Source organism: Pelodiscus sinensis, chromosome 4, assembly GCF_052426305.1.
Source record: "Pelodiscus sinensis isolate ZL-2025 chromosome 4, ASM5242630v1, whole genome shotgun sequence".
NCBI classification, from domain to species: Eukaryota; Metazoa; Chordata; order Testudines; family Trionychidae; genus Pelodiscus; species Pelodiscus sinensis.
The window spans coordinates 113,722,024-113,737,988 of NC_143055.1; the positions used below are offsets into that span (position 1 = coordinate 113,722,024).

The 15,965-nt window shown below is 48.4% G+C and overlaps 1 protein-coding gene across 1 annotated transcript; it reads left to right on the plus strand.

Moving 5' to 3' along the window:
- Positions 1 to 6,143: 6,143 nt before the first annotated feature.
- Positions 6,144 to 11,574, plus strand: LOC102451983 (alcohol dehydrogenase 1). The gene is made up of 9 exons (XM_089778065.1): positions 6,144 to 6,678; positions 8,670 to 8,771; positions 9,466 to 9,607; positions 9,796 to 9,883; positions 9,991 to 10,210; positions 10,307 to 10,567; positions 10,660 to 10,795; positions 10,898 to 11,036; positions 11,116 to 11,574. The coding sequence occupies exons 1-9, from the start codon at positions 6,661 to 6,663 to the stop codon at positions 11,138 to 11,140; spliced, it is 1,131 nt and encodes a 376-aa protein (XP_089634191.1). The 5' UTR covers positions 6,144 to 6,660; the 3' UTR covers positions 11,141 to 11,574.
- Positions 11,575 to 15,965: the final 4,391 nt, after the last annotated feature.

Here is a 15,965-nt window from a genome sequence, read left to right on the forward strand (position 1 = left end):
TCTTGTACTTCTGCTTGATCCTTTATCTTTATTGATTCTGTCAATAAGAAATGCCCTTGAGCAACCATGGCTCTCAGTTAATGATTTTTTGTGGGTAAGTTAATATATACACACATTTCACAATTTAAACAGTAACAGTTTATTTAAAACAGTTTATTCCAAGGTTACAGAATTAGACTTTGTTTACTATCATGTTGCTACTCAGGCTTACTAGGCACTTTGCTCGGGAAATGTACATAATTATTCTATGGGTCATTAAACTCTTTCCAACCTATGTAAAAGAGCTAACTAGCTGCTACTCTTTTCACCCATAAACGCAAGAAAGGCCTATTTCAATTTAGTTTAGGGGGTCAGGGAGAAGAGAATGAATGCACAGAGGTAGGTGGGGACGGAATGTAATGTCTCCAAGAAGCTTCGAGATTTCTGACGCTCCACAGTTACATCAGAGCCATTGCATGGAGAATATGGTAATCCTTTCACAAAGGCTGGGTAGGGTGGTGATCCCATTCAAAATTTAGGTAATCTTTATTCTCAAGGCATTACGTAACCTGCTATGATCAGTCTTGCCCCTGAACTCTCCACGCACACCTTGCGTGTAGAACTTTTTTTTGTTCTAGTCTGCCAAGTTACTAACTGATCATTGTTCAAATCCTTTAAGGCAAATTCTCTGCACTGGCCAGAAGACTTGTCAGAAACACTATAGTAATAATTAAAGCCTTTTTAAGTGAGCCACCTAGGCTATGTACATACCAAGTTATAGTTTTCTTTGATTTAGCTAGTCAAGATGAACCCTTTAGCCCCTTTCAGGTTCACCTCTACTAGCTGAGTTAACAGAGTTAAAGATGTAACTTTTCCTAATGTAGCCACGACCACTTCTAGGCCCCTATCTAAAGTGAATCATCACATGAACTTGATGCAGCTGTCCATGTCCTTCGCGCTTTGTTGTCCCCCACTTGAAATACAGTATTGTCAAAGTTGAGCATTCAAAAATTAATGAATCAGGCCTAATATGAGAATTTTTTTACATACTACATTCTGGGTGCTTTGTATTTGCTTCTGAATCTTTAGAGCACATTTGATCAAGTTTTCAAGCTTTTCTCCACGTCGTTAGAGCTAGAAATGTGCTTTCTATTTCTTTTTAAATGAAAGCTGAGGTTTTTCCACAAATACATTGATTTTGTGAATTAGGGCTTTAAGAAACACCAAATATAATGAAAATTGTGAAGCTTGCAATAATGGATACATCATTAGTATGACTAAAATTAGGATGAGCTCTCCTAAGCAGAGCTTGTGATTTTTTTTTTAATGGTTTCAACCACCGACCATATTTTTAGTATTTTAAAAGTGATGAAACAATAAGGCTGTGTCTAGACTGGCCAGTTTTTCTGGAAAATCAGCCGCTTTTCTGGAAAAACTTGCCAGCTGTCTACACTGGCCATTTGAATTTCCGCAAAAGCACTGACTTCCTACTGTAAGAAATCAGTGCTTTTTGCGGAAATACTATGCTGCTCCCGTTTGGGCAAAAGTCCCTTTTGCGCAAAAGTTTTGCGCAAAAGGGTCAGTGTAGACAGCTGAGATTTGTTTTGCGCAAAAAAGCCCCAATCGTGAAAATGGTGATCGGGGCTTTTTTGGGCAAAAGCGCTTCTAGATTTGTCACGGACGCTTTTCCGCAAAAAGTGCTTTTGCGGAAAAGCATCCGTGCCAATCTAGACGCTCTTTTCTGAAAATGCTTTTAACGGAAAACTTCCATTAAAAGCATTTCCGGAAAATCATGCCAGTCTAGACGTAGCCTAAAGTCTGAATTGTAACAGATTTTACAGCAGAAAGAAACCAGATTCAAGGGACACATTGAACTGGCTTCTCTGTTATGTTTCTCATTAAAAGAAAATATTTAAACAAGAACTGGAATTGTTTGGATTGGTCTGTAAACAATTACAGCATTCCATCCCTATATCACAAATTGCACGTATTCCAAAAGGCTATTTCCAAGAGTTGCACAACAGGTTTAATAGTACTAGTGCCAGCTCTTGCATTTTTTGTGAGCTCAGCACAGAAAGTAGCTAGTTAGAGCTAGTGTGCTAAAAACAGCAGTCTCTAGCAATGTTGGCATGGGCACCAGCATGGCAGATGCCTGAGTGCAATCACACCTGAGCCTCTGGGTATGTACTCAGGTAGCTATCTGACCCACCACCCACACTGCTGCAGAGCCACCCTGTTACTTTTATCATGCTAACAGCACAGGAGAACTAGGGAAGTGCACTCCCAGCTGAGGTGTAGACATACTCTTGTGAGCACAGTCTTCACCCAACCCTCTGCCACAGCCCTGAGCCTCTCCCATACCCCAAATTACTCCTCCTTAGCCCCACTCTAGAGACAGAAACCTAACTCTGCCGCCTTACGGGGCTAGCCTAGCTCAAGTCCAAGCAGCCCACTGAAAAGTAAATTAATCCAGCCATTGGATTAACCGTTGCTGAGCTGTGGTAACTTTGTGCCAGATGTAGCCCCACAGCAGGCCCATACGCAGGGGGAGTGTGAAAGGTGCGAAGTTAGGGTTGCCTGGTATCCAGTTTTGAACCGGACTGTCTGGTATTTGAGCTTTCTGTCTGGGAAACAAATTGAGAAAATACTGAACATATAACTGTCTGGTATTTTCTAATTAATTATGTTTTATTATTATCAGGAGGATCAGTACGTAGTTGCAAACTGCCTGGCTGGTACACACTCTCACACTGCATGAGCGTGTCTGCCAGCCAGGCAGTATGCAGCTACGCAGTAGAGAGGGTGGGGGTGGGGGCGGAGCCAGATGGAATCCGCAGGGCTGGACTTGCCCGTGCGCACCGCCTGGACTGTGCGCGAGACAGGCAGCACCCCGAGATCTGCATGTGCCTGTGCCAGCCCCGCTCCTTGCCTGCTGGTTCCCCCCCTTCCCCAGCCAGCCCCACTCCCTCTAACCCTCTCCCAGCCAGCCCTGCTCCCTGCCTGCCAGTTCCCGCTCTCCTTGACCCCCTCATGGCCAGCCCTGCTCTCTGCCAGCCGATTCCCCCCCGGCCAGCCCCCTCTCCCCAACTCCCTCCCAGCCAGCCCTACTTCCCGCCGGCCTGTTCCTTTCCCCGATCTCCCCTGACCAGCCCCGCTTTCCCCCCTCCCCACATCTAAGATAAAGTGTGTCCAGTATTTTTTTGAAATCATCTGGTAACCCTACCCAAGGTCCTCCATGGTCTCCCAAACGTGAAGGGGGGTGTCAGCCTCTCCCCCCCCCCCCCCCCCGTGTAGCAACAGAAGAAACCGCGTGTCAGAATTTGTGACCGAGAGGATTGTTTAGAAAAGCTGGACATGCACAAGTCCATGAGGCTGGATCTAAAGCATCTGTGGGTACTGAGAGAGTTGGATGATGCGATGGCAGAGCCACTGACTGTTATCTTTGTAAAAGATGGGCACCACATTTGCCTTTTCCCAGTTGTCCAGGACCTCCCCTTATTGTTTCAAAGGGAAGATGTTGAATCCATGGAACTATAGACCAGTCAGCCTCACCTTAGTTCCTAGAAAAAGCAGGGAGCAGGTCCTCAAAGAATCCATTCTGCTTGGAGGAGAGGCAAGTGGTCAGGAACAGTCAACGTGGTTTCACCAAGGGCAAGTCATGCTTGACCACACTAATTGCCTCTTATTTTGAGAACTGGCAATGGGGATGTCAGGAAAGCAATGGATGTGATATACCTTGACTTTAGCAAAGCTTTTGCTATAGTCTCCCACAGTATTCTTGATAGGAAGTTAAAGAAGTATGGCTTGGATGAATGGACTAGAAGGTGGATAGGAAGTTGGCTAAACCATTGGGCTGAAAAGGTAGTGATGAATGGTTAGCTGTCTAGTTGGCACCCAATGTTAATGGAGTGCCCCTGGGATTGTCTTGGGGGTGGTTTTATTCAACATCTTCATGAGTGATTGGGATGAGGAGATGGATTACACCCCCAGCAAGTTCACACATGGCACTAAGCCGGGGCAGAGGTAGAGATGCTGGAGAATAGGAATAGAGTCAAAAGTGACCTACATCAATTGGAGGATTGGGCCAAAAGAAATCTTGCCTAGCAACAGCAAGCGCAGAGTCCTACACTTCGGACAGAAGAATCACGTGCACTGTCACAGGCTGGGGACTGCCTGGCTAAGCAGCACTTCTACAGAAAAGCACCTGGGGATTTCAGTGGATGAAAAGATGAATATGGAGACCCACGCGCAGGCAGGTGCAAAAAATGCAGGCCCACACGCAGGCAGGTGCGAAGGGTGTGAATGCACACTCCCCCCTTGTGGTACCCCAGGCAAATGTACTCTGGCCAGCTTGGGGAAAGCAGGAGTGGTGCACTGCCCAAGCTTCCCTCCCCCATGCTCCAGCCAGACAAGGGAAGGTTGGGGGCTGATTTCCCCCACCCTTTAGGAGCAAAACCCAGCCCCAGTCTTGTTCCTGGGAAAGGAGGGGGAATCAGCCCGCCTTCCCCTGGGCGGGCGGGCAGAGCATGGGGGAGGGAGGCTCAGGCCGCATGCCAATCCTGCCTTCCCCTGGCCAGCTGGAGCATGCTTACTTGCACCCATGCAGTCCACATTTACAAAAAAAAGCACACACACACCCATAGAAATTCCTGTTTACAGGTCTATACCATGTTATAAGCTAGTGTAAGAAACACTTGCGCTCCAATCAGTGGCCCAGCTAGCTTGCATTTAACTCAAGTAAGAGATTTTTGTGTGGGGAAGGGTGTCTGGGTAGGGGCAACATTCAAGTTTTACTTTGAGTTAATCCTGCAATGAAGGCCAGCCGGAAGGGCGCTGTTCTCTGGCAAAGTAGGACAGGCATTTGTAGCAGAGTAGGAACAGATCTGCTGCTGAGGAAAAATACTAGAGCTGAGAGTTTGCAAGGAAGAGGAATAAAGTCCCATCATCACTAGGGATGTAACAGCCCGATTAATCAGTTAACTGATTAATTAGCATTTAACCAGTTAACTGACTAGAGGAGTCTCAACCAGAGCCGTAACAAGGGTGGGGCAAGTGGGTCACTAGCCCCAGGCGCAGTACATTTAGGGGTGCAAAATTAAAAATTAGAAAGTTAAAATATTATTTAATTTATATCTTTACTGTCATCTATTTGCAATCTCAATATATGTGCAATTAACAACATGGCTGTGTCAAGACTGGCAAGTTTTTCCGCAAAAGCAGCTGCTTTTGTGGAAAAACTTGCTAGCAGTCTACACTGGCCGCTTGAATTTCCGCAAGAACACTGACTTCCTACTGTCTGAAATCAGTGCTTCGTGCAGAAATACTATGCTGCTCCCCGTTCGGGCAAAAGGGCCAGTGTAGACAGCTCAGATTTGTTTTGCGCAAAAAAGCCCTGATCGTGAAAAGTGCTTTTGCGGAAAAGTGTCCACGCCAATCTAGACGCTCTTTTCCACAAATGCTTTTAACGGAAACCTTTTCCATTAAAATCATTTGCGGAAAATCATCCCAGTCTAGATGCAGCCCACGTGTACTGAATAAAATTAATACAATTGTTATTTTTTTGTATCCTTTTTTGGGGCAGCAGGGGAGGGGGAATTCAAAATAGTCCTGCAATGAATGTGCATAAGAGAGGTTAATGACAAATTTGAGTGGAAACCGTGATTGGTGACATACTTATCGTGTACAGTGAAAGGTTTTCTAGAAATTACCTGCTGGGAGCATGGAGGGCAATAGGCCAGTTCCTGTAAGAAACTGCAAGTTACTTTCACCGCTGCTCCGGGCTCCCCGTTCTCACATCTCCCTGCATCGGTGGCAGACTCCAGCTGTGAGAGGAAGGATCCTCCCTGCAGCAGCGGTGGCCCTGCTGTCCCCACACCTGGCAGCAGCCCCGGGCTGCCCCTTTTTTCCCGGGACGCGCTCAGGGTCCCCCTGAACAGCTGCGGGTTCTACTCCAAGCGGCGGGCCTGGGCCTGGGCCTGAGCCATCTCCCGCCGCTGTCACTCCGGGATGCGCGACCCACGAGGGCTGCAGGCTCGAGCCCAGGGGGCGCCCGCAGAAAAGCGCCGCGCTCCCGTGCGGAGCAAAGCCCGGGATGACCCGGGCGCGGGGGGAGGGGAGCGGCGCTACCGAAGTGCCCCTAGCGCGGGGCAGCAGCGCTGCGTGCTCGCTCCTAGCTCCGCACCCGCCTGCCCACCGGGCACAGCTCGCCCCGGGACAAGCGGGGGGAATCAGCCCCGGCCGGAGCAGGGGGAGGGAGGCAGGGCAACACGCCCGCGGAATCGGGGCCACTGGGCGCTCGCCCCCCCCCAGGAAATGCGGTAACTTTGCAACCCCCGACCCCGCCCCACTCAGGGAACAACTCAGCGGCGCGTGGTGCACCCGGTAACCTGGGCGGGGGGCGGCTCTTTCCTCGCCCCACAGGGTCGCCGCCAGGCGCTGGTTGGTCGGGGCTGCGGCCCGTCCCCCCGGTTGGCTGGGACGCGCTGCAGCGTTTGCCCAAGAGGCAGGTAGGCCACATCTCCCCGCCTGCGGCCGCCGGGGTCTCTGCCTCCCCCTGGGCTGCGCTGACTGCGGGGCTGCGCCTGGCCGGAGCGACGAGCCTCTTGTCCGCTATCGAAAGGCACCGGAGCCCGCTGGGAGCCGGCTCCGCGTCAGCAGCCGGTGCAGCCGGCCGCACTCAAGATGGGCACCGCGGGCAAGGTGAGAGCCCCGCGCAGGGCAACACGCTGCCCCTTCCCCGGGGGCTCGGAAGGGCCCCTGGGTTCAGTGGGAGCATCAGCGCTGTAAAAGCCCCACGTCAGTCCTAGCTCGTCTCCTGGATCCCCTTGTGCACAAGCCGCCGTCCGCGGCTTTGGTCCGACGGCCAAGCAGGATTTCTGGGCCTAAATCCCTCCCCCCAGACATTGCTAAGTGAGGCTTCCTCGGGAACAGTTTAATAAATCGCCGTACCACTAGCTGGCTACAGTCCGTGTTGCCATCCCGTCCGCTGCTCGGGCCCAAGGAACAGCTGGGCAGAGGCGAGAAACTTGAACTTTGAAGGGCGGTTTCTGGCAGGAGCTTGATTGCTCAGAAACTTTGAGTACCCTTAAAAGCAGTGGGTAGAAATACCCAACTTCTGGCTTGGGCGAGGGAGGGAGGGGGGTCAGGAATGCACATTCCAACATGAGTAAATGGGAGTCTGATAAGCCAGAAAACAAACCCTGGTGTTACAGAAAAAAAGTATTTCTACTGTACTGTACTTTTCTGTAGTAACTGTGTGGCTACGTCTAGACTGGCATGATTTTCATTCAGCAAATACTTTTAACGGAAAAGTTTTCCATTAAAAGCATTTGCGGAAAAGAGCATCTAGATTAGCACGGACGCTTTTCCGCAAAAGCACTTTTTGCGGAAAAGTGTCTGTGCCAATCTAGACAAGCTTTTCCTCAAAAAAGCCCTGATCGCCATTCACGATCCAGGCTTTTTTGCGCAAAACAAATCTGAGCTGTCTACACTGGCCCTTTTGCGCAAAAGCTTTGCGCAAAAGGACTTTTGCCCGAATGGGAGCAGCATGGTATTTCCGCAAGAAGCACTGATTTCAGACGGTAGGAAGTCAGTGTTCTTGCGGAAATTCAAGCAGCCAGTGTAGACACCTGGTTTCCTGCTTTTGCGGAAAAAATTGCCAGTCTAGACACAGCCTGTGTGTGTGTGCACCTTAGTTTCCTTGGGCACTGCACCAGTGCCCAGAAAGGGATGGGAATTTTGGGTGTGACTCACTGAGGGAGAGCCCCAGCCCAACACATATAGCCAAGGAAGGGGGTGCAACCAGGTGACACCTTTTCCCCCAGGGAAGCTGGATAAAGGAGGAGGTGGGGCTGCCTACAGGGCTGGGACTGAGTTTGTCTCTGCTGGCTTAGGATACAGGGAGGAAGCCCAAGGCCCTGACACTAGGCCCAGGGCCAGCTTTAGGCTGATTCGGCCGATTCCCTGGAATGGGGGCCCTGCTCCTGGGTGCGCAGCGCATGTGCAGTGCTGCCCCAGGTATGTGATGCCCTGGGCGCATCGCCCATGCACAGTGCTGTCCCGGGTGCACGACGCATGCACGGGGCCCCAGGCGCACGGTGCACGCGCAGTACCGTCCTGGGCGCACAGGGCATGCGCAGTGCCCCAGGCGCATGTGCCATGCTTTCCTGGGCGCAAGGCGTATGCGCCGTACGACTCCGGGACCCTGTGCATGTGTGGCCCCCCTCCGGACTCGGGCTCCGCGCTTGCTAAAGCTGGCCCTGACTGGGCCCCATTCTCCCAAGATAGATTGCACTGGCTCCTGCTGGTTTCTGTGCTAGCAAGTCTGTTCTACACTGTATCCCTGTGAAGTAATAAACCTTCTGTTCTACCTGCTGGCCGAGAGTCACATCTGGCTGTAGCTAGGGGTACAGGGCCTGGGGACTCCCCACACTCTGGATTTCTAGAAGGGCAGTCTGTGGGAGCTGTAGATATTCTACATCTCTGAAAATAAGGCCTTGAGCCTTCAGCCTGGTATTTGTCTAATTGAATATAGGAGGAAGAATTCCCTAAATAATATTAGCTGTTTCTAAAGGGATTTGACTGCATTGGCCGTTGATGTTCATAAAATGTCTTTTGTTATAAAATGTACTTCTATGTATGTCGGTATTATAGTAGGGATTTTCAGTGTATTCACTTTGTATTTTTCACAGGTTATAAAATGCAAGGCTGCTATTGCCTGGGAAGCCAATAAACCAGTTTCTGTTGAGGAGGTAGAGGTTGCACCTCCAAAAGCACGTGAAGTTCGTGTTAAGGTACTACCCTCTCTTTCACAGTGTACTAGTTGATTGTTTTTGAACTTTTTGCTGGAACTTTAAGGGAACAAAATTTCACACCTTTTTTGCTCAATCATCTGGCTTCATAGCTGTTTGAAAAATGGGGAAAATATCTCAACTAGCTTCATTTTTGAGATTCTTTCTTGATGTTCCTCCTCTTGTTATTGTCAGGTGTCTGGCTAGCAACTGTCATTGTTGGACAAGAGACCAAAAATTGGGATGATGTTATCTAAGAATTTATGGATACTTCCCTTTTCTTGAGTGCAGGTTAGATTTTACTGTGGAACCTAGTCTAGAAATGTTATGCTAGTCTAGCTATGTAAATTAGGGGCGTGATCATAGAGAAGAAGCAGGGTTTGAGGTTGTTTTACCATTAGAATTATACCCATATAGAGTTGCTTTATAGCAATGTAGTTGATATTGGTTCCTGAACTAGAATTACTGTGTTGACACTAAAAGAGTGTTTGCAGTTTTAACTATACCACATACAGTTCTGGAATGAGAACTCAATTAGTGATCTGAAAGATCTCCTAGGGTTCCTTGTGCTAATATATTCTGAATGAAAGAAAATTCTCAATATGATTATCAATGTATGTTTTAAACATGGACAGAAGAGGCCCTGTTACAGAACTGTTCTCCAGTGTTGATGATTTGTCCTTTCATTTCCATACAGATAGTAGCCACAGGAATATGTCGCACGGATGACCATGTTCTCAAAGGTTCTTTACCAAATATAAATTACCCAGTTATTCCTGGCCATGAAGGTGCTGGGATTGTGGAGAGTATTGGAGAAGGAGTGACTTGTGTGAAACCAGGTATATTTAAATGATGTAGTGCTTTATCAGTGTGCATGTTCACTCGGGAGGAGGGACAGAAGGGGGGAACACTATCAGTATGGAACTGTATAAATAATGTATTGATAATACCAGAGGATGAGAATTTTCTGTGAATGACTGGAAAGCTATAATAGACATGAGACATATCCCCTCCTCCACCATTGCAGGAGACAAAGTCATCCCTCTGTGTCTTCCCCAGTGTGGGGAATGCAGTTCCTGTTTGAATCCTGACACCAACTGTTGCCTGAAGACACAGTAAGTTTGTGACAACGTCTCTGTTACATGAATCTCACCCTTAGTTATTCTGATAATATTTATCATCATACTTTGTGTTACTGACAAATCCAGATGTCTCTTACTAGCCTCTATGAATCACAGAACCTCATGCCGGACAACACCAGCCGATTCACATGCAAAGGGCAACGGATTTACCATTTCCTGTGGATCAGCACTTTCTCAGAGTACACAGTAATGCCTGATTCTGCCATTGCAAAAATTGATGATGATGCTCCTCTGGATAAAGTCTGTCTGTTTGGCTGTGGATTTTCCACTGGTTATGGTGCTGCCATTAATACTGCCAAGGTAAATGCATGTGCACTTGCACACATTTCTCAAGAGAAAATGGCACAATGACTTCCTTAGCATCTTATAGTCATATTATGTTTTATTGTTATGCAGGTTAAACCTGGTTCTACTTGTGCTGTCTTTGGATTGGGAGGAGTTGGCCTCTCTGTCGTCATGGGCTGTAAATCAGCCGGTGCTGCCAGGATCATTGGGATAGACATCAACAAAAATAAATTTGTGAAGGCTAAAGAGTTAGGTGCCACAGAATGCATAGACCCTCAGGACTTGAAGAAACCTGTTCAGGAGGTGCTGGTTGAGATGACTGACCATGGTGTGGACTATTCCTTTGAAGTCATTGGACGTGTAGATACTATGGTATGTGAGGTGTGCGTATGTTCTCTTTGCTCACAAATAAGTTTTACTCTATTTCTAGGTGATGTTGTTGTCTTATTTTACTTTTTACTCAGACAGCTGCCCTGGAATCCTGCCACATGGGTTCTGGCACCTGTGTAATGGTTGGAACACCTCCTGCAGGATCACGGATATCCTTTGACCCTATGTTGCTGTTTACTGGACGTACCTGGAAAGGGAGTTTTATTGGAGGTAGGGAAATCACTGCCACCCGGGCAGAGTTTACAAAACCTGTTTATGCTTTTTTAAAATAATATAGTTCCAGAAAGAAAGCAGTACTGTTTTGGTTTTCAGGTTGGAAGACTAAGGATTCTATCCCCAAGTTAGTGTCTGGTTACATGGAGAAGAAGTTTAATCCAGATGTGCTAATAACCCACACTTTACCATTTGAAAAAATCAGTGAAGGGTTTGAATTGTTATGCTCAGGAAAGAGGTGAGATGTACGAGTTAGTGGAGTCATTTCATTGGTACAATATTGTTTAAGTAACTAACTGTTTTGTTTTGCGTTTCAGTATTCGCAGCATCCTTCTCTTTTAAGCTTCAGAGCAATGGTATTTCATCCCGTATCGACTCTTCTGTGATTTCTTTGCTATTAAGGATTATAAGCATAGCAAGAGTGATGGACTCTTTGATTTGATAAAGCATAATTTGCAAAAGAGCATCAGCTTTAATAACTGACACACCTTTTACAAGAAAGCAATCCTCCAACCAGGATTTAAAGTTCAGGAAGATACAGAGAGGCCTTACCTGCATAGACTCCAGCTACGCAATTAAGAGTGTATCTTAAATTATGTTTCTGTGCTGTCGGAGGGGGGTGTGCGTACGGCAACCTGTGCATGTTGTGCAGAGACAGAAAGGAATATAACAGGTTCTGTCTCAGCTCTGGGGTGGGGACAGGTAGGTGCTCAGAAGGGACGAGCCCTTCAAATCCGGCATAGTGAGGGAATAAATAAATTCTTTTTTTCCCCACACCATTAGTCATTTCTTTTGCAAGCTGAAATTTCCAAAAATTCAAAGTGTGGGCATACCATCGCTTTATATAGTGGCAATATAATATTTTGTCTTATTACCAATGCCTTTCCTAGTGATTCCTGGAAAAGGACAACCAGTATGGTTTGACACGGTTTGTCCTTTACAAATCCAGTCTGATAGGATAACAGGAACGCGGTAGATGGGTTCAGTTTGCAGATAGGTCAGAATGATCTTTAAGAGTGTTGTGAGCAAGTCACCTGAGTAGGCCTCAATTGGACTATTGTGTCTTCAAGAAAAATGTGGTGAAATTGGAGAGGATCCAGAGAACAGCAACAACAATTAAGAACCAAACTTGACCAAGGCTGTATCAGCCATAGTGAAGTTTGGTGGGAGGGCGGGGGAGGAGAAGAGGAGCAATGGCATAGCCAAATCACTCCACCCCCTTCATGAATTGGGTCTTCTAAGACTGAGGCCATTTGATAACTATGTTCCCACCACTTCCTGACTCCATCAAGAAAGTAACACCCAAATATTTTGTAGGTAAAATAAATTCACAGTCTTTGAAAAATAGCATAGCACAACCTACTATTTTGTAGGAAATTATGTCCAAGAATCCTACTGTTTGGTTTTGTGCCTTTATTTAGGGGCGTGGGCACACGGCAGGGGGCTGCCACACCATGTGCTTATTAGACAAGAGCAGGGTATAAACTGTTCAGGAAGAACTGGTGGGGGAGAAAAGGAGGAGGAGTTGCATTATATGTAAGAGAGCAGTATGATTGCTTAGAGCTCCAGTTTTTAGAGGGCGAAAAGACTGTTAAGAGTCTATGTGTTAAGTTTAGAGGTGGAAGCAACAGGGGGGATGTTGTGGTTGGCGTCTGCTGTAGACCACCGGATCAGGTGGATGAGGTAGACGAGGTTTTCTTCAGACAACTGAGAGAAGCTTCCAGATCGCAGGCCCAGGTTCTCATGGAGGACTTTAATCACCCTGACGGGAGACCAATACAGCAATACACAGACAATCCAGGAAGTTGTTGGAGAATATTGGAGATCACTTCTTGGTATAAGTGCTGAAGGAACCAACCAGGGGCCATGCCCAGCTTGACCTACTGCTCACAAACAGGGAGGAACTAGTAGGGGAAGTAAAACTGGGTTACAACCGGGAAAGCAGTGATCATGAGAGGGTAGATTTCAGGATCCTGACCAAAGGAAGAAAGAAGAGTAGCAAACCCCCCCCCCTGAACTTCAGAAAAGCAGACTTTGACTCTCTCAGAGAACTGATGGGCAGGATTCTCTGGGATGCTTACATGAAGGGGAAAGGAGTCCAGGAGAGCTGACAGTATATTAAAGAAGCCTTATTAAAGGCCTAGGAAGAAACCATCCCGCTGTATAGCAAAAAAGGCAAATATGGTAGGCGACCAGATTGGCTTACAAGAAGTGGAAACTTGGACGGATGACTAGGGAGGAGTATAAATATATTGCTTGAGAATTCAAGGGAGTTATCAGGAAGGCAAAAACGCAATTGGAATTGGAGCTAGCAAGTGATGTGAAGGATAACAACGGTGTCTACAGGCAGGTTAGCAATAAGAGGGTGGTCAGAGAGGGTGTGGGGCACTTACTGGATGAAAGAGGTAACCTAGTGACGGATGATGTGGGAAAAGCTGAAGCATGCAATGCTTGCTTTGCCTCTGTCTTCACAGACAAGGTCAGCTCCCAGACAAATACTGCATTGTCTAGTGTATGGGAAGCCCTTGGCGGGGAAAGAACACGTTAGGAACTATTTAGAAAAGCTAACACACAAATCCATGGGCCCAGATTTAATGCGTCCAAGGGTAGTGAGGGATTTGGCAAATGTCATTGCGGAGCCTTTGGCCATTATCTTTGAAAAATTCGTGGCGAGCGGAAGAGTTCCTAGATGACTGGAAAAAGACAAATGTAGTGCCCATATTTTAAAAAGGGAAGGACGACAATCCAGGGAACTACAGACCAGTCAGCCTTACCTCAGATTCTGGAAAAGTCATGGAGGGGATCCTCAAGGAATCCATTTTGAAGCACTTGGAAGAGGGGAAAGTGATCAGGAAGAGTCAGCATGGATTCACAAAGAGCAAGTCGTGCCTGACCAATCTGATTAGCTTCTATGATGAGGTAACTGGCTCTGTGGATACGGAAAAGTCGGTGGATGAGATATACCTTGAGTTTAGCAAAGCTTTTGATACGGTCTCCCATAATATTCTTGCCAGCAAGTTAAGGGAATATGGATTGCATAAATTGACTGTAAGATGGATAGAAAGATGGCTAGACTGTCGGGCCCAACGGCCCAATGTCAGGTTGGCGGTCGGTTTCTAGCGGAGTGTCCCAAGGATCTGTTCTAGGACTAGTTTGTTCAACATCTTAATGACCTGGATGAGGGGATGGATTGCACCCTCAGCAAGTTCGCAGATGACACTAAGCTGGGGGAGAGGTAGATACACTGGAGGGCAGGGATACGGTCCAGAGTGACCTGGACAGATTAGAGCAGTGTTTCCCAATTTTATTTGGCCGAGGAACCCTTTTCAGCTTTTTAAGGAACCCCAAGGTTTGTCAAACAAAAAAAAGGGGGGGGGGAAGGGAGCAGGAGGAGAGAGGGGACCCACCAATTCATGAAAATCACTTTCCTTCCCCAAAACTTCCACCTCCCTTCCGTGAGGCCTCATCCGCTCTGTTCCCCTCCTCTCCATCACTTGCTATCCCCAGCCCTTCTACACTCTCACTAGGTTGAGACAGGAGGTGTGAGGTGGGAATGAGGGATTTGGGTGTGGGAAGGGGTGAGAAGTACAAGCTCCGGGCGGGAATTTGGATGCAGGAGAAGGGGCCGTTGGCTGGGGAGTATTGGGTTCAGGTGGAAGGTTGGGGTGCTGAGCAAGCCATGGGCTTGTGGATGTGAGGGTGCAGGAGTTTGGGCTGGATATGTGAGGGACTCAGGGCAAAAAGGTTGTGAGTATGATGGGTTCAGGACACAGATTTGTGATGTGTGGATGGTGGAGGAATGTTGTGGCAGAAGACTGAGGATGTGGGGATGCAAGAGTTTGGGGATGTAAGAGGCTCAGGACGGGGTTCCAGTGTATGATAGGCTCAGATTTGGGGTCAGGTGGTGCAGGAGTGTTATGATGCTGCAGTGAAATGGGGGTTTGGTCCCAATTGGGGGCTTGTTGGCCTGGCTTCATTTTTAAATAAAATATGTCATACTCAAAAGGTTTTAGCATTGTCTTTATATACGAGAGGAGTGAGGAACCTGTTTTGAGTCAAAGGTCACTGACCCACAGAAAAGTCAGTTGGTGCCACACGAGATGCAAAAAACAACAACAAAAAAAAACCTCCTCCAAAAACCCCCAAGCCTCACTAATGTGGTTCCAAATGTGCTGGTGGGGGTAGGGGACAGAGTGCTAGTGGGTGCTGGGGCTGGGGAGAGGGTGCTGCTGGAAGGAAGAATGCTGGCTCAGGCGGCGGGGTGCTGGGGTCATGGACATGGTCCTGCTGGGCACTAGGGTGACGGGCAGGGTGCTGCTGGGTGCTAGCGTGGATGGCAGGGTGCTGGGGCCAGAGCCAGGGTGGTGCTGAGTACGGGGGTGAGGCAAGGTGCTGGGGCCAGAGCAGTGCTTGGGTGGATGGCAGGGCTGCCAAGGAGCAGGATAGGGATGGGTGCAGGATCTGGGAAGGAGGTGGGAGATGGAAGGGGTCAAGGTCTGGGTGGTAGGTAGGGTGCAAAAGCAGGCTGGATGTAGGGTGTCTGGCCAGGGGGAGGGAGCAGGAGCAGATTAGGGGTGGGGTGTCTAGCTACGAGGGAGGGTGCAAGTAGGGGACTTGGGTAGGAGTTGGACCTCCGTGATCTGGCACCCTCTGGACCTGACTGGTCCCAGGTGAGGAATTTTTGGACAAGGGGAGGTCATTTCACAGCCGAGCTGAGCTGTCCATCTGTTCTGTATGCCCTCCTCCATCCACCTCAGCCCAGCTCCCCCACAGCACAGCTGAGCCCCATTTCCCTGCACCTCCCCCAACCCCCACAAAACTGCTGAACCAAGAGCCAATTCCCTGCCCCTCCCTCCCCTTGAGTCTAGCCCCGGTTCCCAGCACCTCCTGCAGCCAAAGTGAGCTCTGAGCTCCAAACACACACCTCACCCCACCACCCAGCTCCCTAGACCTCCCCACTCTGCAACCTAGCTGAGCTCAATTGCCCTGCACCTTCCCCCAAACCATGCAGACATGCTGAGCCAGTGCTGATTCCCTGCCTCTGCCTCCCTCTCTCCCTCCCCTTGGCTGTGTCTACACTAGCATCATCTTGCACCAAAGCAGCCGCTCTTGTGCAAAAATTTGCTGCCTGTCTACGCTGGCCGTGTGTTCTTGCACAAGTACACTG

Excerpts from the sequence above, each read along its gene's own strand:
- LOC102451983 (XM_089778065.1), top strand. Across the intron at positions 8,772-9,465 it reads CACGTGAAGTTCGTGTTAAG|ATAGTAGCCACAGGAATATG; the intron begins GTACTACCCTCT and ends ATTTCCATACAG. Across the intron at positions 9,608-9,795 it reads AGTGACTTGTGTGAAACCAG|GAGACAAAGTCATCCCTCTG; the intron begins GTATATTTAAAT and ends CCACCATTGCAG.